The sequence below is a fragment of the Macaca mulatta genome, chromosome 11, assembly GCF_049350105.2.
Source record: "Macaca mulatta isolate MMU2019108-1 chromosome 11, T2T-MMU8v2.0, whole genome shotgun sequence".
NCBI classification, from domain to species: domain Eukaryota; kingdom Metazoa; phylum Chordata; class Mammalia; order Primates; family Cercopithecidae; genus Macaca; species Macaca mulatta.
Window position 1 is genome coordinate 14,656,298 of NC_133416.1, and position 25,061 is coordinate 14,681,358.

The 25,061-nt window shown below is 39.5% G+C and overlaps 1 protein-coding gene and 1 pseudogene across 4 annotated transcripts in view; one reads left to right on the forward strand and one right to left on the reverse strand.

The window, feature by feature from the left end:
* LRP6 (LDL receptor related protein 6) overlaps positions 1-25,061 on the reverse strand; it is a 148,913-nt gene that overhangs the window by 108,397 nt on the left and 15,455 nt on the right. For all 4 annotated transcript variants that reach the window (NM_001257719.1, XM_077952451.1, XM_077952450.1 and 1 more), the window contains 1 exon segment: positions 18,605-18,998. In NM_001257719.1, coding sequence (NP_001244648.1) covers positions 18,605-18,998 — 394 coding nt within the window.
* Positions 23,194-23,596, forward strand: LOC114671019 (ubiquitin-conjugating enzyme E2 variant 1 pseudogene; annotated as a pseudogene).

The following is a 25,061-nucleotide window of genomic DNA, read 5'->3' on the forward strand; positions in this document are numbered from 1 at the left end:
CTGAGGTGGCACAGTTTCATCTGGAAACCATCCCACCCAGCCCGCTACTGCCCAGTTCCTGTGGAAGAACTGTCTTCCACAAAACCGGTCCCTGGTGCCAAAAAGTTTGGGCACCACTGCTCTAGGGAAAGCAGAAAAATGACAACAGGCCCCAGCGAGCCAGGAAAGAGGCATTCATTGACTGCATTCAAGGATGCAGCACTGAAGCCGACTCAAGAGGATCGGCAGCTACTGAGGCCTGCTCAGAGGACACGGTGCAGGGATGTGATGCAGGAAAAGTCCTGAGGGAAAAAACATTCTCAAGATCTGCTAGGATATGACACAAACATTTTCTATTAAAATGAAGAACATCGGCCCGGCACAGTGGTTCACACCTGTAATCCCAGCACTGTGGGAGGCCGAGGTAGGCGGATCACCTGAGGTCGGGAGTTCGAGACCAGCCTGACCAACATGGAGAATCCCCGTCTCTACTAAAAACACAAAATTAGCCCGGCCTGGTGGCGCATGCCTATAATCCCAGCTACGTGGGAGGCTGAGGCAGGAGAATCGCTTGAACCCGCGAGGCGGAAGTTGCTGTGAGCCGAGATTGTGCCATTGCACTCCAGCCTGAGCAACAGAAGTGAAACTCCGTCTCAAAAAAAAAAAAAAAAAAAAAAAGGAATATCTCACACTGAGACTTGAAAATCTCTCGCTTAACTCAGCCATTTAAAAATTAAAGAGGCCGGGCGCGGTGGCTCAAGCCTGTAATCCCAGCACTTTGGGAGGCCGAGACGGGCGGATCACGAGGTCAGGAGATCGAGACCATCCTGGCTAACCAGGTGAAACCCCGTCTCTACTAAAAAATACAAAAAACTAGCTGGGCGAGGTGGCCGGCGCCTGTAGTCCCAGCTACTCGGGAGGCTGAGGCAGGAGAATGGCGTGAACCCGGGAGGCGGAGCTTGCAGTGAGCTGAGATCCGGCCACTGCACTCCAGCCTGGGCCACAGAGCGAGACTCCGTCTCAAAAAAAAAAAAAAATTAAACTGTGAGGTACATGCCTTGACTACTTCATTTTATTTTAGACTCTTTCAAAAAATAAAAATTGGTGTGCACATATTAAAGAGCAGTTTTGGTTTTGTTTATTTAATCAACCTTAGAATCTACCTTAGAAACCTGTAGATACATAAAAGCACTTAACAATGAAGTTGCTTAATTCAACTAGTTGTGTAATATATTCTGCAGGGGCTTTTATCAGCAACATATTTTAAAGTCAATTTTAGTATGCTTTGGGAAACAGAAAGCATGTGATAAATATCTCCCTTGGCTTCTCAAAAGCTAGGCTATAGGCTTATATAGAAGAAATCTCACTTCAGCAATAATCTTTATTAACTCTGGTTATGTAATCTATTTGGCCTCTATTTTGGCCTCAATTAGCTTTATTTTGGCTTTGAATTAAGAGAGAATGAACATATGTACTTGATACTGAATAATTAAATAAATATATGTGGTCACAGCTCCACTTTGCAATAGTATACACATCTGCTATTCATCCAAAAATCATGAAAACCAGGACCAGGCTGTTATATGCTGTTCATTAGTGTCCACATAAATGTAATTTTATTGCTGTGTCTGGTCTGATATTCATTTGTAATGTTTTCTGGAAAATAATTTTTAAATGGAGTGAAAGGTAGAAGATGGGCTTCATTTTAACTGGGAGAGAAGTAAAGCAAGTAAACATAATTAAGTTTTCAAGATGTCACAATTTCTTATGCCAGGAAAATAAAAATATCTCAAAATGATAATAAGGGCCGGGCGCGGTGGCTCACGCCTGTAATCCCAGCACTTTGGGAGGCCGAGGCGGGCGGATCACAAGGTCAGGAGATCGAGACCACGGTGAAACCCCGTCTCTACTAAAAATACAAAAAATTAGCCGGGCGCGGTTGTGGGCGCCTGTAGTCCCAGCTACTCGGGAGGCTGAGGCAGGAGAATGGCGTGAACCCGGGAGGCGGAGCTTGCAGTGAGCCGAGATCGCGCCACTGCACTCCAGCCTGGGCGACAGAGCGAGACTCCGTCTCAAAAAAAAAAAAAAAAAAAAAAAAAAAAATGATAATAAGATTAGACACACAAGCCATTTTTACAAATTTACTTTATACATTTTTATCATAATCCAAAGCATTTATTTGATTAGGTAAGGATAAAACAACAAATCTTCCAAAATATTCACACGCCCTAATTTGAAATGTATACTCAATTTGAATCCAGTTTCCCATAATGAAAATGTTCAGAAATGTTCAGTTTCAATAAATCTAGACTAAAGGGATAAAATTTCACCTTTTACAAGATGTAATTACATACAAAGGTGACTAATTAAGACATTGAGACTTGAGCTATAAAAACTAAGTGACCCAGATCTATACTAGGTCATAAATCATGTCACAATCCTTGAAGTTACTTATATAATCCTACCCATAATTAAAATAAGTCATTAATATACATATGACTAATTCTCAACTATCATGCACATGGTACATGAAATAATAGACAATATTTTAAAACATGTAAGTTAGAGTTTCTATTCCGGTAATTTGGTAAAAAGACAACCTTTTACAAAACAAATAGAACTAATGGTGAATCTTTTTATCTGATTTATACATATACACAAAATAAAATATACAAACACCTCTTTAAATGTAGAACTTATCAAGAAAGTAGGGAAAATCTCCTGAGATCAAAAATGAACAAGAAAGTAAAAAGCAGTGCATGGCCGGGCGCAGTGGCTCACGCCTATAATCCCAGCACTTTGGGAAGCCAAGGTGGACAGATCTTCAGGAGTTCGAGACCAGCCTGGCCAATATGGTGAAACCCCATCTCTACTAAAAACACAAAAATTAGCCAGGTGTGGTGGCAGGTGCCTGGAGTCCCAGCTACTTCAGAGGCGAAGGCAGGAGAATGGCTTGAACCCGGGTGGCAGAGGTTGCAGTCAGCTGAGATCGTGCCACTGCACTCCAGCCTGGGTGACAGAGCAAGACTCCATCTCAAAAAAAAAGCAGTACATGTTTGATCTGATGCTATGATGACCCTGGATTTTCTGATCTCAGAAACTGAGGAACGTCTATTACAATGGCAAACCAGGGAAGAGTTTGGCACACAAGACACAGTGTTAGAAGTAAGATTCCTGCACAAAGCATGGATCCTCAACAATGAAGTAGAAAGATCTGCCCACCGACAGAGGGAGACAAGGAAGTCTTTTTTGTCTTGCCCTAGGCTTTGAAAAGGTAGGAAAGATCACCAAAGACTTCATAATCATAAGGCCGCCCCTAGGTAGGTTTAGAGTTTGATTTATTCTATCCACATAGTACAGAAACTCCCAACTTCAAAAATTAAATATAAAAAATATTTCTGCTTGAATAGGGCAATGATAACATTTGATAACTCATTTACCAAAACTCAAACTAAGCTGGGCACAGTGGCTCATGCCTGTAGTCCCAGAAGTTTTTAGATCAGCCCAGGAAACAGTTTTTTTGTTTTGGTTTTTTTGTTTAAACAACAACAAAAACAAAAAAAAAACTCAGGCTGAGCAGCGCAGTGGCTCATGCCTGTAATTGCAACAGTTTGAGAGGCTGAGGTAGACAGATCACTTGAGCCCAGGAATTCAAGTCCAGCCTGAGCAACATGGCAAAACCCCATCTCTAAAAAAGATACAAAAATTAGCCAGATGTGGTGGCACACACCTGTAGTCCTAGCTGCTCAGGAGGCTGAGATGGGAGGATTGCTTGAGCCTGGGAGGCAAAGGTTGCAGTGGGCTGAGACCGCGCCACTGACCAAGTGAGACTCTGCCTCAAAACAAACAAACAAAACAAAAAAACCCTCAAACTTCACACTTGAGATCTGTGCAATTTACTGTATATAAATTATACTTTAAAAAGTTAAGTGGTCATCTGGGCACGGTGGCTCTCGACTGTAATCCCAGCACTTTAGGAGACCGAGGTGGGCGGATCACAAAGTCAGGAGATCAAGACCATCCTGGCTAACACGGTGAAACCCTGTATCTACTAAAAAATACAAAAAATTAGCCGGGCATGGTGGTGGGCACCTGAAGTCCCAGCTTATCGGGAGGCTGAGGCAGAATGGCATGAACCCGGGAGGCAGAGCTTGCAGTGAGCCGAGATCACGCCACTGCACTCCAGCCTGGGCAAGAGTCAGACTCTGTCTCAAAAAAAAAAAAAAAAAAAAAAGGCCGGGCGCGGTGGCTCAAGCCTGTAATCCCAGCACTTTGGGAGGCCGAGACGGGCGGATCACTAGGTCAGGAGATCGAGACCATCCTGGTTAACACGGTGAAACCCCGTCTCTACTAAAAAAAAAAATACAAAACACTGGCGGGCGCCTGTAGTCCCAGCTACTCAGGAGGCTGAGACAGGAGAATGGCCCGAACCCGGGAGGCGGAGCTTGCAGTGAGCTGAGATCCGGCCACTGCACTCCAGCCTGGGCGACAGAGCGAGACTCCGTCTCAAAAAAAAAAAGAAAAAAAAAAAAAAAAAAAAGTTAAGTGGTCACTGGAAACACCTCCAGTGAACTTGGCAAAAGCAACCCAAAATCTCTCTGGAGGAATATGCCAAGTCACTCAGAATTCTCAAGGATAGCCTCTCTGAAGATCAGCTCACAATCCAAAACTATATAAAACACTCAAGGAAGCATTTAACCTTAAGCAAGAATCCAGCAGGTATAAATTTTTTAAAAAAAAAAAAGTGGATTTTTAAGAACTTCAGAAAACTGAACAACTTGATAGAGATTATAAATATTTAAATTATTAAAACACATAAAAGATGGAATAAAATACATAACACAAGAAAAGACATCATCAAATAATAATAGATATCCCTAATAAGAAAACACAAGAAAGCAATCCTCAGTGCATGCTAAAATAATCAATAGATGAGTGGTTAATAAGGAACTAGGTATTTGGCAAAATACAAAAGGATCATCCCACAAATAAGGACACAAGAGGAAAGGGCTCAACTTACAAATAAAGATAGTAACTTTCAGGCACTAGAGTCAAAAACCAAATATTACAACAAAAGATGCATCTAGCATCCCAACTGCCAGAAAATTTGACCATCTGAACCTACTGAATAATCTTAGCATCACTACAATATAGGACAACTTCTGATGTGACAAATACAAAGTACTCAGTACTACCTCTGAGGCATTCATGCCAAAATGTTAACTCTGTCTCTAATCAAGTCTTCAAATCTAATTTCATTTTCCAAGTAACAGGGGGATAAAAATAAATACCACAATAATTTGTTAGAAAATAAAAACTTGGCCGGGCACGGTGGCTCACGCCTGTAATCCCAACACTTCAGGAGGCTGAGGCAGGCGGATCACGAGGTCAGGAGATCGAGACCATCCTGGCTAACACGGTGAAACCCCGACTCTACTAAAATCACAAAAAATTAGCTGGGCGTGGTGGTGGGCGCCTGTGGTCCCAGCTACTCGAGAGGCTAAGGCAGGAGAACGGCGTGAACCCGGGAGGCAGAGGTTGCAGTGAGCCGAGATCACGCCACTGCACTCCAGTCTGGGCAACAGAGCCACACTCCATCTCAAAAAAATGAATGAATGAATGAATGAATGAATGAATGAATGAAAGAAAGAAAATAAAAAATCTGGGACATTCTACAGGACAGCTGACCCAGTCTTTTCAATTAAGTCAACAGGGTAAGAGATAAAAAGGGAAAAGGGGAGGATCAACTCAACTGCTCTAGAAAAACCATGTGCAACTTGTAAACCTGTTTGGATCCCGATTTCAAACAAACCAACTATAAAGCAACATTTCTGAGACACAGATATCTGAGTACCAACAGACTAATTTGTAACATTAAAGAACTGTTCATTGCAAGGTATGTGAAAGACAATGGCATTATGATTCTAGAAAAAAGTATTTTTTCGAGATGCAAAATAAAATATTTACAAGTGAGATGTCAGTATGTGAATCTGCTTTAAAATATCTCAGCTAATTAAAAAAAAGAAAAGAAAAACAGCCTAAAAGCCTACATATAGAGAGTGGTTGAATAAACTATGGTACATTCACACAATGGTACACTATGCACTGGCAAAAAATGAGGAAGATCTCTATGAAATGATATGGAATGACATTCAAAATGTTAAGTTTTGGCCAGGTGCAGTGGCTCATGCCTGTAATCCCAGCACTTTGGAAGGCCGAGGCAGGTGTATCACAAGGTCAGGAGTTCGAGACCAGCCTGACCAACATGGAGCAACCCCATCTCTACTAAACATACAAAATTAGCCGGGCATGGTGGTAAATGCATGTATTCCCAGTTACTCGGGAGGCTGAGGCAGGAGAATCACTTGAACCCGGGAGGCGGAGGTTGTGGTGACCCGAGATCGCACCATTACACTTTAGCGTGGACAACAAGAGTAAAACTCTGTCTCAAAAAAATAATAATAATAATAAAAAATTAGCCAGGCATGGTGGCACACGCCTGTAGTCCCAGCTACTTGGGAGGCTGAGGCCAAAGAATCGCTTGAACCCAGGAGGCAGGAGGTTGCAGTGAGCACAGATCATGCCATTACACTCCAGCCTGGGCGACAGAGCAAGACTTCGTCTCAAAAAAAAAAAAAAAAAGTTTAAAAAGAAAGTGCAAAAGAACATCTATAGTATGTTACTCTTTCATGTAAGAAAAGAGGATTGTAAGAATACACACATTCACGGCTGGGCACAGTGGCTCACGCCTGTACTTCCAGCACTTTGGGAGGCTGAGGTGGGCAGATTACGAGGTCAGGAGTTTGAGACCAGCTTGCCCAACACGGTGAAACCCCGCCTCTACTAAAAATACAAAAATTAGCCAGGTGTGGTGGCATGCACCTGTTAATCCAGCTACTCAGGAAGCTGAGGCAGGAGAATCGCTTGAACCCGGGATGCAGAGGTTACAGTGAGCCAAAATCATGCCACTGCACTCCAGCCTGGGCGACAGAGAGAGACTATGTCTCAAAAAAAAAAAAAAAAGAATATACACATTCATATTCTGAGAGAATAGAGGTATAATAAAAGAAAAAAGAATACACACATGTATCAACTCATTTGTACATAAACGAATTCACAAGAAAAAAGCAGAAATTATTAAGACTAAGATACCTATAGAAAGGGGTGGGGAAAGACTGGATAAAAAAGGGTAGGGGATGGGACTACGATAGAAGGGATGGGGAAGAAGAACACTTTTCTGAGTATAAATTTTTATGTTATTTTTAACTCTTAGGAACATGTAAATTGTTTCACATAACACCAAAGTAAATTCGTTTCTCACAATGGTGGTATAGGCTAATGATTTTAAAACTCTTAATGTGTATATATACTAAGATGGGCAAATAAGAAAATATATCATGAATAATGAGAGCCAGGTTTCTCACTATCACAGAATAGAAGTAAATATCCCAAGTAAGAAAAGGGAGAAGGCCACGATAATTTTGTGGTAGTAGATTGGAACTGGCGATAACATGAATTTGTTTTTACATATAGCAAAGACACAGAACTAGGAGTATGTGTGTCTACATACACCATGCATTTCCTAACTCTGTCCACTGAGAGGTACTAAATACAATAAAAGAAAATGCAGCTGGGCACAGTGGCTCACGCCTGTAATCTCATGCACTTTGGGAGGCCAAGGCAGGCAGATCACCTGAGGTTGGGAGTTTGACACCAGCCTGACCAACATGGAGAAACCCCGTCTCTACTAAAAATACAAAATTAGCCAGGCGTGGTGGCACATGCCTGTAATCCCAGCTACTCGGGAGGCTGAGGCAGGAGAATCACTTAAACCCAGGAGGCGGAGGCTGCAGTGAGCAATAATCGCACCATTGCACTCCAGCCTGGGCAACAAGGGCAAAACTCTGGCTAAAAGAAAAAAAAAGAAAATCCAGTAGCAAAGAACATACCTAGTTTCCACATCTTCATTTCTAAATACCATTCTCTAATAAAAGGAGCCAGAACTCCTTGGAGAAATAGTTGATTCAAGGGGTGGAACAGAAGAAGGACACAATGAGTCTGGACTGTCTGGAGTTGCCAGAAAGTAAGAAAGTACTTAAAAAACAATGAGGTGGCCAGGCACGGTGGCTCACGCCTGTAATCCCAGCACCCTGGGAGGCCGAGGCGGGTGGATCACAAGGTCAGGAGATCCAAACCATCCTGGCTAACACGGTGTGAAACCTTGTCTCCACTAAAAAATACAAAAAATTAGCTGGGCACGGTGGCGGGTGCCTGTAGTCCCAGCCACTTGGGAGGCTGAGGCAGGAGAATGGCATGAACCCGGGAGGCGGAGCTTGCAGTGAGCTGAGATTGTACCACTGCACTCCATCCTGGGCGAGAGAGCAAGACTCCATCTGAAAAAAAATAAATAAAATAAATAAATAAAACAATGAGGGCATGTAAAATGACTCAGGAACCAAGGTGAAGGAGCTCCCACTGGCCAAATCTGCAACAATTTGAGCAAGAAAATCATGACCGTTTTGGATTATAACCTACAGGATAAAATAAATGCCCATGAATCCATACCAATTGTATCAGAAAAACACTTTTCCTTCTCTCACAGAGTCAACATAACTGAACACTTCTGACACCAGATTGCTGGGCGGGGTAACAGGGGGGTTCCCCACACCAAGCAATTCTACACCACCAGCTGGGTGTCCTACAGGCCAGTTCAATTCTGACACTATCTATGTGAAGACAGCATCAGATCCCAGTAACGGGCTCGGTTACTGCCCCCTCCATTGCAGGCACCCGTGCTCCTGACTGGCCAGCTGTAAACTGGAGGTTCCCACAATCCCCTCCTCAGGTTCAATCATTTGCTACAGTAGCTCACAGAACTCAGGGAAACACTTTATTTATATTTATCAGTTTACTATAAAGGATATTACGAAGGATACAGATGAACAAGCACATGGAAAAGATACATAGGGAGAGATCTAGAAGGGTCACGAGCACAGGAGATTCCATCCTAATGAAACACGAAAATCGATGTGTTCACCAACCCAGAAGTTCTCAAAAACCCACGTAGTTCAGGGCTTTTTTTTTTTTTTTTTTTTAGAGAGGCTTCTTATATAGGCATGACTGATATTAGCTTTATCTCCAGTCCCTCTCCCCTTCCCAAGGATGTGAAGCAGAGCTGAAAGTTCCAAGCTTCTAATCATGGCTTGGTCTTTCTGGTGACCAGCCCCCATCCAGAAGCCTACCAAGAGTTGCCTCATTAAAACAAAAGATGTTCCTGTCACCCAGGAAATTCCAACGGATTAGGAGTTCCATGTCAGGCACTGGAGTCAAAGACCAAATATTAGAACAAAAGATGCACCTAGCACCCCTACTGCTCAGGAAATTACAAGGGTTTTAGAAGCTCTGTGCCAAGAACCAGGGGACGGACACCAAATACATTTTCACAATATCACACTCATATAAATAACTGAATAAATAAATGAGAGAGACAGGACAGCTGTATGTTAAGGGAGAAGTCTAACTAATAATGCACACAGAAGGAATAATGGAACTAGAAAAATTGCTATTTGGCAAAAAGCAAACACCACAGTAGTAATTACTACAGGCAAAAACTATCAAGGAATGATAAAATTTGTGGATAAAAGTATGATGAGAAACAGGATAATTGCACAGCCTCAAATATATATTGCAAGGAAAAAAATAATAACTACAGTGAAAAAAAACTAGCAGACAAAACCATAACCAAGTGATCAACTGTAACATCACCCAGTATCCACATAATGTGCCTGCTGACAGGATGCCCTGAGAAGGGCATAATATCACTTCTGTGGTATTCTTGCCAAAAATGTGTAACTTTAATCAAATCACGAGAAACAGCAAATAGAGCCAAACTGAGGAACGTTCTACAAATGACTGACCGATAATCTTCAAAAACGTCTAGGTTATGAACAATGAAGAAAGACTACCAAAACATCTCAGATTAGAAAAGGCTGAGGAGATAACTAAACACAAAATGGGATCCTGGCCCAGAGAAAGGACTAATGGGGAAAACGGAGAAATTCAAATATGGTCTACAGATTAGTTAATAGTATTCTATCAACATTAATTCCTGGTTCGATAACTGTTCTATGGTTATACAAAATGTCAATATTTATGGAAGCAGGGTGAAAGTTATACCAGAACTATGTACAATTTTTGCAACTTTTTTCCAAGTCTAAAATTATTGATATACTGTTTTCTCTACTTTTATGTAGCTGAGATTTCCTCCTAAGTTTTTAAACAAGGGACACAAAGAACTTCTAAAAAATTAAAATATAGTCACTGATATTAAAACCTCAATTAACATATTAAACTGCAAAATTAGGCACAGCTGAAGAAAGAATTTTGCTATCTAAATGGCAGGTACAAAAAAAAAAAAAAAACCCCAGAAAGTGGCTCAGAGAAATAATGAGAGAGAAGATAAAAGAGCAAAATTAAGAGGAAAGGAACAAGAAATTAGAAAGGAACACATCAAACAAGAGTTCCAAAGACAACTAAGGAGAATGAAGGAAAATTAAGAAAAAAATGGGTAAGAATTCTCTAGAATTAACAAACAACAAAAATGCTTAGATTCTAGAAATATGAATCCCAACCAGGATAAATAAAAATATATCCACATCTAGACACAGGGTAGACAAAGCTGCAAAATACCAAAAATCAAGAGAAGCTTTTAAAAACCAGAAAAATATTAAAAAGATAAATGATAAATTATAAAGCAACACAGACTTAATCGTACCAACAATTAAAGCCACACACTCTCAAAGGTCTGAGTGAAAATAATCACACAGAATTCTATACTCTAATTATCATTTCAAGAATGAGGGCAAAATAAATACATTTTTAGACAAAGACCAAGAGTTACTATTAACAGACCCTCAATGAAAGAAACATTGAAGGGCACACTTCAAACAAAAGGAAGCTGAATTCAAATGGATTAATTGGGATGCAAAAAGCAATGGTAAAATAAGAAATTGGTACACTGAGTAAACCTAAAAACATAAAACTTATTTTAAAAGGTCCTTTAAACAAAGCTACCATGTTGAATTTTTTTAAGTAATTCAACTTGTAAAAAAAAAGAAACACAAAAAACAAAAAACCATGGCTTCAGTAAGATACCTTTCACAAAGAAAAAAAGGACTAAACATGGAATCCAAAAATTTCAACTAAGAATATAGCTCCCTCTCACTTTATCTTGGTCAAAGGCCTTGGTTTCCTCACCCAAAGAAGGGAAGGAAGACATTTAGTTAGAGGATCCTTAAGATTTCCTTCCAGTTCTAGGATTCAAGGGATAGAAAACAGACCTTCCCAATTTACCAGAACATCTTTCAAAACTATAAGTTGTTTACACCAAGATCCTTCATATACAGGGCCAGTGTTTTAAAGCAAGATCTAATCTGAAGCTTTAGATTTTAAATAATTGGCTATCTGCTTCTATGCAAAAGTCAACTGGAAACAGATATGATCTCAGAAAAAGAACAAAGAAAATAATGCACTTTTAAACTGTTCCATTTTTAAAGAGCTAATGGAGGAAGGAAAGGCACAGTCCAAGTGGTAGGAAAACCAAAACAGTATAAAACTCAATAAGTTTAAGTGAAAATTTCTAAAAGAAATACAGTATCAATATCAATTGGTACAAAAATAAAAACAATCATATTTTATCCCTAGTTCACAAACTAGCTGACAAACCCCTCCTTCCAAAACCTTAAAGATTCACTGTAATTTCTGAAGAGTCATCAACCCTGGAATACATCAAAGGTAGATAAAATCCCCAAATGCAGGCAGCCTACACTCATAAAGATACCCTATTCCTTTTTTTTTTTTTTTCATCTCCAACCATACAGAGGAAGGTATCCTATTCTTTGTCATCACCAAGTTTCAGTCTTCTACTAAGGATGAATGAAAAGCTCAACGCTACATGCAAAGAAAGCTTTTATTAAAAAGCAAAGCTATTAAAATACTGTGTTATGTAAAGGCATTCAGTTATACTACAACTACTCCCCTTCAAAATTCCTTCAATAAATGCTCAGAGATACGAAGCATAAAAAAGTAGACAATGCAACTGAAACATATTAATTTGAGACACAGTGATGGATATCACTTGATATGAAGAAACTAAAACTGGATGAGAGTTAAGATAATTTTAAGAAAAAAGCCCTACGTTAACATTGAGAACACACACACACACACACACACACACACACACAGACAGACACACACCACGAGTTTGTTGTTTCTTAATTTCCAAGGCCTTGATTCATATGCCATTCAAGCTAAACATCTAATTCAGATTTCCTGACCAGATTAGTGGTTCTTCTAACACATCACTCTTAATTTTTAGATAATGATCTCAAAAAGACTCACCTCCAAACATATGTGAATCTATATAATCTGCCTAAAAGTAACTGGCTACATTTTCCACTCTCTATACAAAAAGAATCTTTTTATGGCCTGGCACAGCAGCTCACTCCTGTAATGCCAGCACTTTGGGAAGCCGAGGCGGGTGGATCACCTGAGGTCAGGAGTTCGAGACCAGCCTGGCCAACACGGAGAAACCCTGTCTCTACTATAAACACAAAAAATTAGCCAGGCGTGGGGTGGCAGGCACCTGTAATCCCAGCTACTAGGAAGGCTGAGCCAGGAGAAGTGCTTGAACCCGGGAGACAGAGATTGCAGTGAGCCGAGGTCACGCCACTGCACTCCAGCCTACGCAACAAGAGTAAAACTCGGTCTCAAAAAAAAAAAAAAAAAAAAGAATGAATCCTTTGTCATCTCATAGTATTTTTCCGTTTACATCAAATGGAACTGGAAAAAAGGTTTCAACTGTAGAGTAAAACGGGAGGCCCAGAGTGATGACATATGCAAGGTAGTAAAAACAAAAGTTTAAGAATCTGCTCCACAAAAACACAATTCTAAGTGTAACATACTTAAACCACTGACTCAAATGTGTAACCGTAAAATAAAATTTTTTAAATAGCTATTCAGAGTTCTGTAAAATAAAAGTTTTTAAATAGCTGTTCAGAGTTCTTTCTTTAAATATCTCACTTTTTTTGTTGTTGTTTGTTTTTTGGAAACGGGGTCTTTACTCCATCACCTAGGCTGGAGCGCCATGGCTCAGTCTCGGCCCACAGCAACCTCCGCTCCTGGGCTCAAGTGATCCTCCGACCTTGGCCTCCTGAGTAGCTCAGGACCACAGGCGTGTGCCACCATGCCTGGCTAATTTTTTGTATTTTTTTGTAAAGACAGGGTTTCATCATGTTGCACAGGCTGGTCTCAAACTCCTGTGCTCAAGTGATCCGCTCACCTTGGCCTCCTAAAGGGCTGGGATTATAGGCATAAGCCACCACACCCAGCCAATATCTCAGTTTTTAAACTCAAAATAATGTCAAAACTGAAAGAAACCCATCATTTTAGAGATAAGGAAAATTAGATCCAAGACACTGAAGTAATTTGCTGGTAAACAGAGCTAGGTATTGGCCGGGCGCGGTGGCTCATGCCTGTAATACCAGCACTTCAGGAGGCCGAGGTGGGCGGATCACGAGGTCAAGGGATTGAGACCATCCTGGCCGACATGGTGAAACCCTGTCTCTACTAAAAATACAAAAATTAGCTGGGCATGGTGGCATGCGCCTGTAGTCCCAGCTACTTGGGAGGCTGAGGCAGGAGAATCACTTGAACCCGGGAAGTGGAGGTTGCAGTAAGCCAAGATTCCACCACTGCACTCCAGCCTGGCGACAGAGCAAGACTCTGTCTCAAGAAAAAAAAATAACAACAGTAGAGCTAGGTATAACATAAAACAAGCTCCAGTGAATATATTTTTATAAAATATGATCTTGATAACTTTTGTGAAAAACAACTAAGGACTAAAAATCTTAATTATGTTTTAAATAAACATTTGTAATCAAAGCCATACTCATTTGGAATTCATAGAAGACCATGCTAAAATTTGCATTTGCTTAGAAAATGCTTTCTTCTAAAAAAGAAAGCTAATACTGTAATAGAAAATATTATTTTCCTTTAACTTTTAAAACTTAAAAGTTTTCCTTTAAGAAAAGCTTTTTTCTTAAAGTTCAGTCACAAAAAAAGATTTAGGAACTATTTTAGTCACCTGGGATATATAAGTGTAGAAAATACTTTTAAACATATTCAAAATATGATAATTATATGTATAAAACTGATAGAAAAATTACAAATCATTTTTTTCCACTGAGGTAGATGTGCAAGCATTTTTAAAGCAGAACTTTTAGTGTTGTTAATGTTATATTTAACAATGATTTAAAAATACATATTTTTGGCTGGGCACAGTGGCTCACACATATAATCCCAGCATTTTGGGAGGCTAAGGCAGGCGGATCACTTGAGGTCAGGAGTTCATGACCAGCTTGGCTGACATGGTGAAATCCTGTCTCTACTAAAAATAAAAAAATTAGCTGGGCATGGTAGTGTGCGCCTGTAATCCCAGCTACTGGGGAAGCTGAGGCAGAAGAATGGCTTGAACCTGGGAGGCAGAGGTCGCAGTGAGTAGAAATTGTGCCACTGCACTCCAGCCTGGGCAACAGAGTGCGACTCCGTCTCAAAAAATAAAAATGATAATAAAAAATAGGCCAGGCGCGGTAGCTCACGCCTGTAATCCCAGCGCTTTGGGAGGCAGAGGCGGGCAGATCACGATGTCAGGAGATCAAGACCATCCTGGCTAACATGATGAAACTCCGTCTCTACTAAAAGTACAAAAAATTAGCCAGGCATGGTGGCGGGCGCCTGTAGTCACAGCTACTCGGGAGGCTGCGGCAGGAAAATGGCACGAACCCGGGAGGCGGAGCTTGCAGTGAGCAGAGATCGCGCCACTGCACTCCAGCCTGGGCGACAAAGCGAGACTCCATCTCAAAAATAAATAAACAATGAATAAATAAAAATATGTATTTTAAAAATATAAATATTCAAAGCTTTTTAGTATAAATTCACCTCAAATTGAATCACTGAAGTTTAACTTTATAAAAAAACATCTAAAATGATTTGGAATATGAAAGGATCCTAAACGAACAAACAAAACACCCTTAAACTTAACACAGGTCCTCAACATCACCAAGATTAGTACAGTTGCTTAGCATGGTAACTGTGGAATCAGAGTGAAGGGCTCCAGCATTAGGAGCAGCCACGTAGGAATCACCTCTACTCACTATAACCTAAGACTACAGTTTACTGTAACTCTGGTTGTTCATTCCGTAACAATTTCATACACAAATCTTCCCGTTTCTTAGTCCGAAGTGTACACCGCTAGTCACTATTATAAGAAAAAAAAAATCTCAGACTAATATAATAGAGGCCAAATTTAGAGAGAGGAATAAAAATCTTCCTTCAGTGTAGGCTAAATGGACTGATTACACAAAGAACTCCATACATCCGAAAGCACACAAATGTCTGCACTAGTTCCCAGGGCTCAAACAATACCAGTCATTCAATAGCTTTCCTTTTACGTAAGTTGCTGTGAGAGAGCTCAGTCAGCTCCTGTGAACCTCATAAACCAGATCCTGGAACTCTGAAAAGTCTACATTTTTCCTCAGCACTGTTTTCATGTACTTTGCCTGGAACTCAAACTTCATATTTCCCCCAAAAAATAAATCTGGAAATCATCTATTCTGTTTGACAAATGATGTACTCTACCTATAATTACTTTCAGCTAAAACCACAATCCACGATATAAATCCAAGATCATTAACACTGAAAGATTATCTGAATATATTTTTCAGTGCAGGAGTTTAAAACATAATTTTAAATACACTCCATCATATGTACATATATCATATGTATATATAACATTTGACCAGATTCTATTTGTTTCCAGTTGAGTCATTTTTAAAATAACCATAACACAAAATGACTTCTCGAAATTAAAAGAAATTTTGAGAGGACTGTTAAAGCTAGGGGAGGGGGCTGAATTTACCCACTCTCTCTCCCCTATATTACCCTCCTCTGCCTCTCACATTAACCACACACATCAAAAATACTAAAAAATATTTCACTGGGTGTTTGACCAAGTCTTTAGTCCACAGAAAGAGTTATTTTTCACTGAACCACCTTCAGAAGCTACATAACACTACCTTCTACCTTCAAAGTACATTACTACTGATTCTTCCAATAATCTTTTTTATCAGCTAAGTCTTTGGTGAATTCTCACATTCAATAATGAGAAGTAACAAGGATAAATTAAAGCCACAGAAACTCTAAAGTATTTTTTAATCAAATGGCAAAATTACTTCAGAAGATACTTATCAGACCTGCTACCCAGAAGTAAAGCTCATTAGTTTTGAGGAACAAAATGAAAATGATTAATTTACTCACTAAACTATTAGATCCTGAAGAGTCAAGAGGAACTATATACATTCAGTTCCCTTTAATAATGTACAATCATGTAATCATTAATCCCTCACAGAAATGATCAAGATCCCATTCCAAAATTTGGCAATGAAGCTCATAACAGCTCTTGCGTCTCTTCTGATTATTTTAACACTCTTCCTCTCTTCACATACATGTTACATAATGCAAATAAACATGCTGTGAAGAAGAAAAAGTTGTCTCTCCCAAGTTTTCTGTCCTTAAATAAAACAGTAAAGATAAACTAAACCCCCTCTCTCCAACCAGAGTACAAAATGAAGAACTCTGAACATAATAACCGTTTAATAGATATTTTATTAAATTTCAATCATCACTCTTACAGTGGTAAGCCTTAATTTGTCAAGAAGAAAAAGAGGGGAAAAAAGAACTTTATCTTTTCACCAAAGTATTCTTCCCTAATGACGACTAAAAGTACCAAAACCCTATGTGTTCTACAAAGCAGTAACCTCAGAAACATTTCAGCAATCCCTGAGCCTTACGAACTCTGTTAGCAAAGGACAAACTCCATTTCTCAAAAAATATCTGTAAAGTTCTCAACAACCAAATTATTTGATTACTACAGTTACATCTGAGACCTCCTCCTCAGGACATCCAATGCTTTTTCGTACCATCAGAGCCACTACAATATTTCCCGGTGCTTTAAGAGCACCATCTTCTCTCAACAAACACGTTTTAATTCCACTATAAAAAAAATACGTATTTGTATTTCCAGACATCTCCCTCTAAAATTTCACTACACTACTGCCCACGTTATCCTTTACAGTCAAATCAGTCTTCTCATTTTTCTACAACATGGCATCCTGTTCAACCTCTGTAACCAAATCAGGCCTGATATCAAGATAAAGCAGCACATAAACCTTTCCTCCATTCTTCCCAAGTTCTCATTTATTACATAAAAAGAATCTACTCCTTTCCATAAATGAAATGAGTTTTAAAGCATTCTAATACAATTGAAAGCTAAAAAAAACAAAGTACTAAAATAGTACAAGTTATTTATCTTTGGATTTTAACCAAATATTAGTCATTTTAGGTTCATGTTCAGATAGTTACCTATACTTAGCCATGACAGACTGGCCATGACAATTTATTCCATAAAGAAATATCATAAAATGGTATACGCTAATAGTAGAAATGAGGCATAGTAACAGAAGCAATGTGGGGATACAGTTCACACTTTGAAATGAGATTTTCTCAGAGCTTTAAGTTTTCCTTCTCATTAGAAAATTAACCTTTATTGCAAATATATGTTTAGCTAACTGGAAATGAGTTATTTAGTAACTTTTATTTTTCATTCAATGCTGACATATTAAATAACGCTTCAGAGTGTAACATAAAAAAACACTAGTTATCACAATATCATTGTGTATATAATAAAAGTTATAACATCTAGTCTACCTCATCTTGAGCTATCAAATCCTTCTCTTTTTAAGTTTTCATTCCTTCAAATTATCTTCTGATATCACAAAAAATAAATACAGAAGAAAACCCAGGAAATATAAACATGGTTATTAGAAACCCAAAACAATTTACAGAAACACTAAGAACACAACACACTGGGCACAGTGGCTCACACCCGCGATCCCAGCGCTTTGGGAAGCCAAGGCAGAGCGATTGATCACTTGAGCCCAGGGGTTCGAGACCAGCCTGGGCAAGATGGTGAAATTCCGTCTTTACAAAAAAAATTTTTTTTGAGACAAAGTCTCACTCTGTTGCCCAGGCTGGAGCACAGTGGTGCAATCTCAGTTCACCGCAACCTCCGCCTCCCAGGTTCAAGCGATTTTCGTGCCTCAGCCACCCGAGTAGCTAGGATTACAGACGTGTGCCACGACGCCCAGCTAACAAAAAAATTTTTTTAGTTAGCCAGGTGTGGTAGCACACAACTAAAGTCCCAGCTACGTGGGAGGCTGAAATGGGAGGACCACTTCAGCCTGGGAGGTTGACAGTGCAGTGAGCTTTGATTGCACCACTGCACTACAGCCTGGGTGACAGAGCAAGACCTTGTCAAAAATAACAACAACAATAATAATAACAACACAACATAACTTTCTACATTCAAGTCTACTCAACAAAGAAGCCCAAAGAATCTAAAATTCCTGTTTTCGATCTTTCTCTTCTCATAGGGGTCAGGGTGGTGTATGTCAGTGGAGAAAAACCAGGAGGAGGTACGATGATCTTCGTACACTGTACAAAAACTTACCCACTTGAAGGATCTAACGCAATAGCTCTGGGTTGATCCAACTCTTGCCAAAATAAAACTTTTCGTAAAGATCCATCTAAATTAGAAACTTCAATCCGATTAGTTTCAGAATCTGTCCAGTACAATTTTTCTCCAAGCCAATCACATGCCAGCCCATCGGGGGACAATAATCCAGAAACAACAACATTCTGTACACTCTCAGTTTTGTTAAATTCTGTTCGTTTAATGGCTTCTTCGCTGACATCACTCCAGTATATCAAGCCATGACCAAACACAAAGTCCACCGCAGCTGCATCCTCCAAGCCTCCAACTACAATCGTAGCATTCTCTTTGCCATTTGTAGCATCAACCAATCGCAAGTCCCGTCTGTTTGCATAAAGCAACAAAGGGGCCGCTAGAACAAAAAAAGAAAAATATGTAAGTGAAAAGGAAGAAAAGGTATTGGTTCTTGTAAACTGGGTTTCAAATCAGTATTAGTGATTGTCAAAGATAAGAAAAGAGTAAATAAATCAGTTGGAGACCATCTAAAATACTTTCACACACAAAATATTTTTGCAGCATTTAAAAAATAAGACATAGGAAAGGGGGGGGAACTATTTCCACCATGATAGTCTTTTCTTGTTAAAATAACTCAGATAAAATTTTAAAGCCTGGCTATACCAAGAATTGGCAAGGATATGGAGCTACTGGAACACTCATACTCTACTGGGGTGAATGTAAAATGGTACAGTCACTTGGGAAAACAGTTTGGCAGTTTCCTAAAAGGTTAAACATACAACCTACTATACAATCCAAGGCAATAGCTAGGTATTGCCTATTCCACATCTAGGTATTTACTCAACAGAAACAAAAACATACGTCAATACAAAGACTTATATGCAAATGCTCATAGCAATTTATTTGTAATAACCCAAACTGGAATCAACCCAAATGTCATCAACAGACTAATGGATAAAAAACTGTAATACTGCCATACAATAGAAAATAATGAACTCTTTGTACATGAAAAATAGGTGGATCTCAATTCAGAATGAAAGAAGCCAGGCCAAAACAAAGGTATATATTGCATGACTCTCATCTATATAAACTTTTACAAAAGGTAAACTAGTCTATTATGACATAAAGCAGACCAATGGCTGTCTCAACATAGGGAGAGAAGATGCAAAAGAATAAGGGGGAGAATTAAAAAGGGGCACGAGCAAACTTTTGCAGGTGATGAGCTATATTATCAATAATGATGGTTTCGGAGGTGTAAACATGTCAAAACTTACTAAATTTTACACTTGACATAAGCAAAATTTATTGTCTATCAATTATACCTTAATAAAACTGTTACAGTTTGACTGAAATAGTTCTTAGTAAAGCTACTTTATTCTGTTCTATATTACTCTCAAAATGACCTTTGAAAAGACCCGAAACTAAATATAAAGCCAATCTTACAGAAATAACATTTAACTTTGAGAAAGTTAAGGCTGTTGGAAGTGAGGTAGTATAAATTCCATGTTTTTTGGGTTTTATTAAATATCTATTCCAAGCTTCTGACATTTACTTTCCTAATATCAAGCAACAATTAAAAATCTAGAGCACTACTGTCCTACAGAACTTTCTGCGATGATGGAAATGTCCAATCCACTGCATAACACAGTACCACCAGTCACACGCAGCTATGGAGCACTTAAAATGTGGCTAGTGTGACTAAGAAATTAAATTTTTAATTTTATATAACCCTTTTTTTTTTTTTTTTTTTTTTTTTTGAGACAGAGTTTCACTCTTGTTGCCCAGGCTGGAGTAAAATGGCACGATCTTGGCTCACTGCAGCCTCCACCTCCCGGGTTCAAGCAATTCTCCTGCCTCAGCCTCCCGAGTAGTTGGAATTACAGGTGCCCACCACTACGGGTCCAGCTAATTTTTTGTATTTTTACCAGAGGCGGGGTTTCGCCACGTTGGCCAGACTGGTCTTGAACTCCTGGCCTCAAGTGATCCACTCACCTTGGCCTCCCAAAGTGCTGGGATTACAGGCATGAGTCGCTGCACCTGGCCCCAATTTTATATAATCTTAATTCATTCCAATTTATATAGACAAGTGTGACTAGTGGCGGTATTGGATAGCACACATCTAGAGGCTGGAATGCAGAACATTAATGAGGCAGCAAAAGTAAGACCAAGCTAGGCGCGGTGGCTCACACCTGTAATTCCAACACTTTGGGAGGCTCAAGCAGGAGGACTGGTTAAGCCCAGGAGTTTGAGACCAGCCTAGGCAACACATGGAAACCCCATCTCTACAAAAAGATAAATTTAAAAAATTAGTCAGGCATAATGGTGCACGCCTGTAGTCCCAGGTACTCGGGAGACTAAAATGGGAGGATCACTTGAGCCCAGGAGTTCAAGGCTGCAGTGAGCTATGATCACACCACTGTGGTGCCCCAGCCTGGGGGACAGAGGGAGACCCTGTCTAAAAAAAAATAAAAAGTGAGTTATGATGCAATAATCTAAATGACCTTCTTTCATAATTACTTACTAAAGGTCTACAACTGTGTCATCTGAAGCCAAGCCCAACTACCATTTAGAAGTAACCATTTCCCCTTTTTCAAGAAATTACTCCAATGTCAAAAAAGTATAAGAAAAAAGTGATGTTTCCACTAATTTATAGATTGTGTCTGTCAAATAGTTATGAATGTATACTATTTTCAACTATAAGTACAACATAAACTTCCCAACTAAGCTTAAATCCAACATTCTTAGTCAAAAACAAACTGGCAGACAGCTTTTTTAAAAAGTGACTAACCAATCTTTCTGCTTATTCTGAGTATCTGCTGCAGCTATTAGCAAATTCATAAATTTCCCTAACAGAGTCACTTTTAATTCATTTCAGGCCTTCACACATCACACTGACTTATCAGTCCCCACAGAGCCCACTATACTGAGTCTCTCATACTATGGGCTAAATATGAACATCAGAAAAAAGGTCCCTACTAGTGAAGGATACAATGCTAAGTGCCGTACAAGGCTAAGGAATACCCACGAAACACTTAACATTTAAAATCCAAGAGAGATAATAATGTAATATTTACTGGGCACCTTCTTTATGGCACTATCCTTGGAAAACTACAGCAAAGCTATAGGACATTAGGTAGCAGCCAAATGTCTTTCATTGCTTTCAAGCAAAACTTTAACACTTCTACGTGTACTGAATATTTTTGGTCTACAAAATCCAAAGACGCTTTCTAGTAATTTAAGACCTCACAAGCGTTCTGAGTCTCCTCTCCCTCCTGAAAATGGGTGAAGGAGGCAAGTTAATCTTTTTTAAGTTAGCAATACTAGTTACAATTGAGGATTTGTGAAGGACTATACATAAATCTGCTGCACATAAACCACACTATTAAAAGGAAATCCCAGGGTTCATCCTGTCCAGCCACCCTTCTGATACTTGAATACTTTCTATTACATTGTCACCAGTATCTGTTCAGCAACATATTAAATGGGATATCTGAGAGGTATAATTTGATTTGTAACATTGTTTTTATCTACCCAAGAGATACACTGGATCCACACACTTGCTCCCTGGAACGTGCTAGTATCTTCCATTCCGGAGAGCTTACTTTCTGACCGCCTAGTATTCAGATAACCCAAATAATCACCATCACTTCTCTTTAGTGGAACACTCACAGTGCTCAGGAATCCTTGTTTTTCTTTATTAAACTCCTGGGAAACTTTCCCTACCAGCCTTTCTAAGCTTTTTCTACTTTGAAAGACTAATTTCCATGCCCTGAATCCTTCATTCTCAGACCGTCTCATAAAACAATCTCAGTGAAGCAGGAAATAAGGTAAATGTCATACACCCCCAACATCTTAATTTATACCTCCCAAAATTTTCTCTCCACCCATTTTCCCTAACCTTGTCCTCAGCCTCAAATGACAAGATGGCCTTCCTCCTAAGGCTAAAGCAATACTTTCGGTTCAGCCTCCTTACCGCCTCTCTACAACTCTGCTCTATCAATTGTTCTGTATTTCTTGTATTTTCAGTGGTTTATGCTAGGTTTCTTGCTATCGAAAACTTTTGTTTTAATAACCCTAACCTTGTTACCATCAGAATAATAATTATACTTCTACTAACTGCAAAATCTTATAACATTGGTATATACACTTCATACTACCATTCATTCGCTATTACTCTTTTATCTAACTTCCTACCCATCACTCAACTGCAAGTACTTTCTCTAAATCTTTGTAACCAAATCCAGTGGTCTTTTCTCAATCTTTATTCTTGACATCTCTAGAGCATTCAATGCTGTTGACTATATCCCTACCTATATAGAATGTTCTCCTCATACAATACTACCTATTTTTCTTGTTCGTCTTGTTTCAAACCTTCCAATTCCTATATATAGTTATCCCAAGACTCTCTGTTGCTCCCAAATGAAAGAGTATAGAAAACTAAAGTTCACAAGCGACAGCGACACAAGGTGGCAGCCACCACTGGCTCAGGAGTAAAAGTCTCTTGCAATTTCCCACTTTTTGAAGAACTCAAAGAAGGCCAAAAAGGAGTAGGAGATGGCACAGTTAGCTGAGGTCTAGACGATGATAAAGACATGACACTTACAAGATGGACAGGTATGATAATCGGGCCTGCAAGAACAATTTATGAAAACAATATACAGCCTTAAAATAGAATGTGGACCACCCAGAAGCATCCCCCTTTGCAAGATTTGTAACAAAAAATTAATATGAACGGAGTTAATAGTTCTAATGGAGTGGCAGACCCAAGAGCCACATTAGTGCTAGCAAAATGGCAGAATTCATAGCACCAAAGTTGTCCTGCAAGACCTTTGGCGCGTAATGGTGTCTAAAGAAAGTATGAAACTCCCTCAGCCACCTGAAGGACAGTGTTACAGCAATTAATCGAAAAGGTCCTTCCCCTTCCCCTTCCCCCCACCGCCCCATTCAATTTAAGCAGTCTTCATTTTCCACAGTAGCCAATTTTCTAGATACGTCTTGTAGACTTCAAAGTACTGGAAAGGAAGCTCCCATTCAAAGGAAATTTATCTTAAGATACTGTAAAACTAATATTGTCCATCTGAAATATATAAGCTGTGCTATAACAAAAAAAGAAAGAAAGAGAATTAAAGTTCACCTGGTCAACAAGCAATTCTATGCAGCTAATTTCCAAAACATTATCTCCAGTTCTGTCCCTCTAACTTTTTGTTGGCCATCTCTACCTCCCATTAAATTAAATTCATCACCTTTCCCCAAAAACAACAAAATCCCTCACTAGTCAATGGTACACAATTCTAACCTTACTGGCATGTTTGGAGCCATCTTTGAGCCCCTCCCCTTTTTCACCAGTCCGCCAATGACTGTCTTGTTGACCCTTATTGTACAAGCATGTCTTTAAAAAAATTTGCCTCCTCTTCTCCATTTTTAGAACCACTATCCTACTCTAGACCTTCATGACTTTAGGCTTAAAATATCCTAATAGTAAGTTATCTCGATATTTTCCCTTTTCCTTTTCTACTTCTAATACTTTTACTTTAGCCAACTCAAAAGCCATTCTGATTCCCCTTGCCTAAACTTACATAAAGCCTCAATACCTCAGCCTTCCACCATGACTTCTACCTAGGACTCTAAATTTATCTTTTATAGTCTCTGCATCATACACACAGGTTTCAAAACATGTAAACTGGGAGTACATCACACCCATCATCATGGAGTATTCATTTTCCCACCCACTCCATACTTCTTCTCTTTTTCTCCCAGCAAGCAAGTCCTTCCCAGTCACAGTCAAACCTTACCTACTCTGTAACCCTTTCTAATTGACTCAGCTTTACTTCTTTTAATCCTTAGTCTTTAGCATGTACGTGATATTAGCTTTTTTTTTTTAAAAGCATACTTTCTACCTCTAGCATCTCAGCCTAGATCCATACAAGGTATACAAGAACCATACCTTATAACTAATTTTACCACCAATGCCTACTACAGTTCACTGCACACAGAAATATCATATACATATTTACTAATATTTTGGGATTTTTATTTGTTTTGAGACGAAGTCTCACTCTGTCACCCAGACTGGAGTGCAGCGGCGCAATCTCGGCTCACTGCAACCTCCGACTCCCTGGTTCAAGCGATTCTCCTGCCTCAGCTTCCCGAGTAGCTGGGAATACAGGCATGCGCCACCATGCCCAGCTAATTTTTGTATGTTTAGTAGAGACAAGGTTTCACCATGTTGGCCAGGACTGTCTTGATCTCCTGACCTCGTGATATGCCCACCTCAGCTTCCCAAAGGGCTGGGATTACAGGTGTGAGCCACTGCACCCAGCGGTAAAAGAAATTTTATTTGTCATAGTCCAAGCCGGCTAAGACTTTTTTTTTTTTTTTTTTTTTGAGATGGAGTCTTGCTCTGTCACCCAGGCTGGAGTGCAATGGCGCAGTCTCAGCTCACTGCAACCTCTGCCCCCTG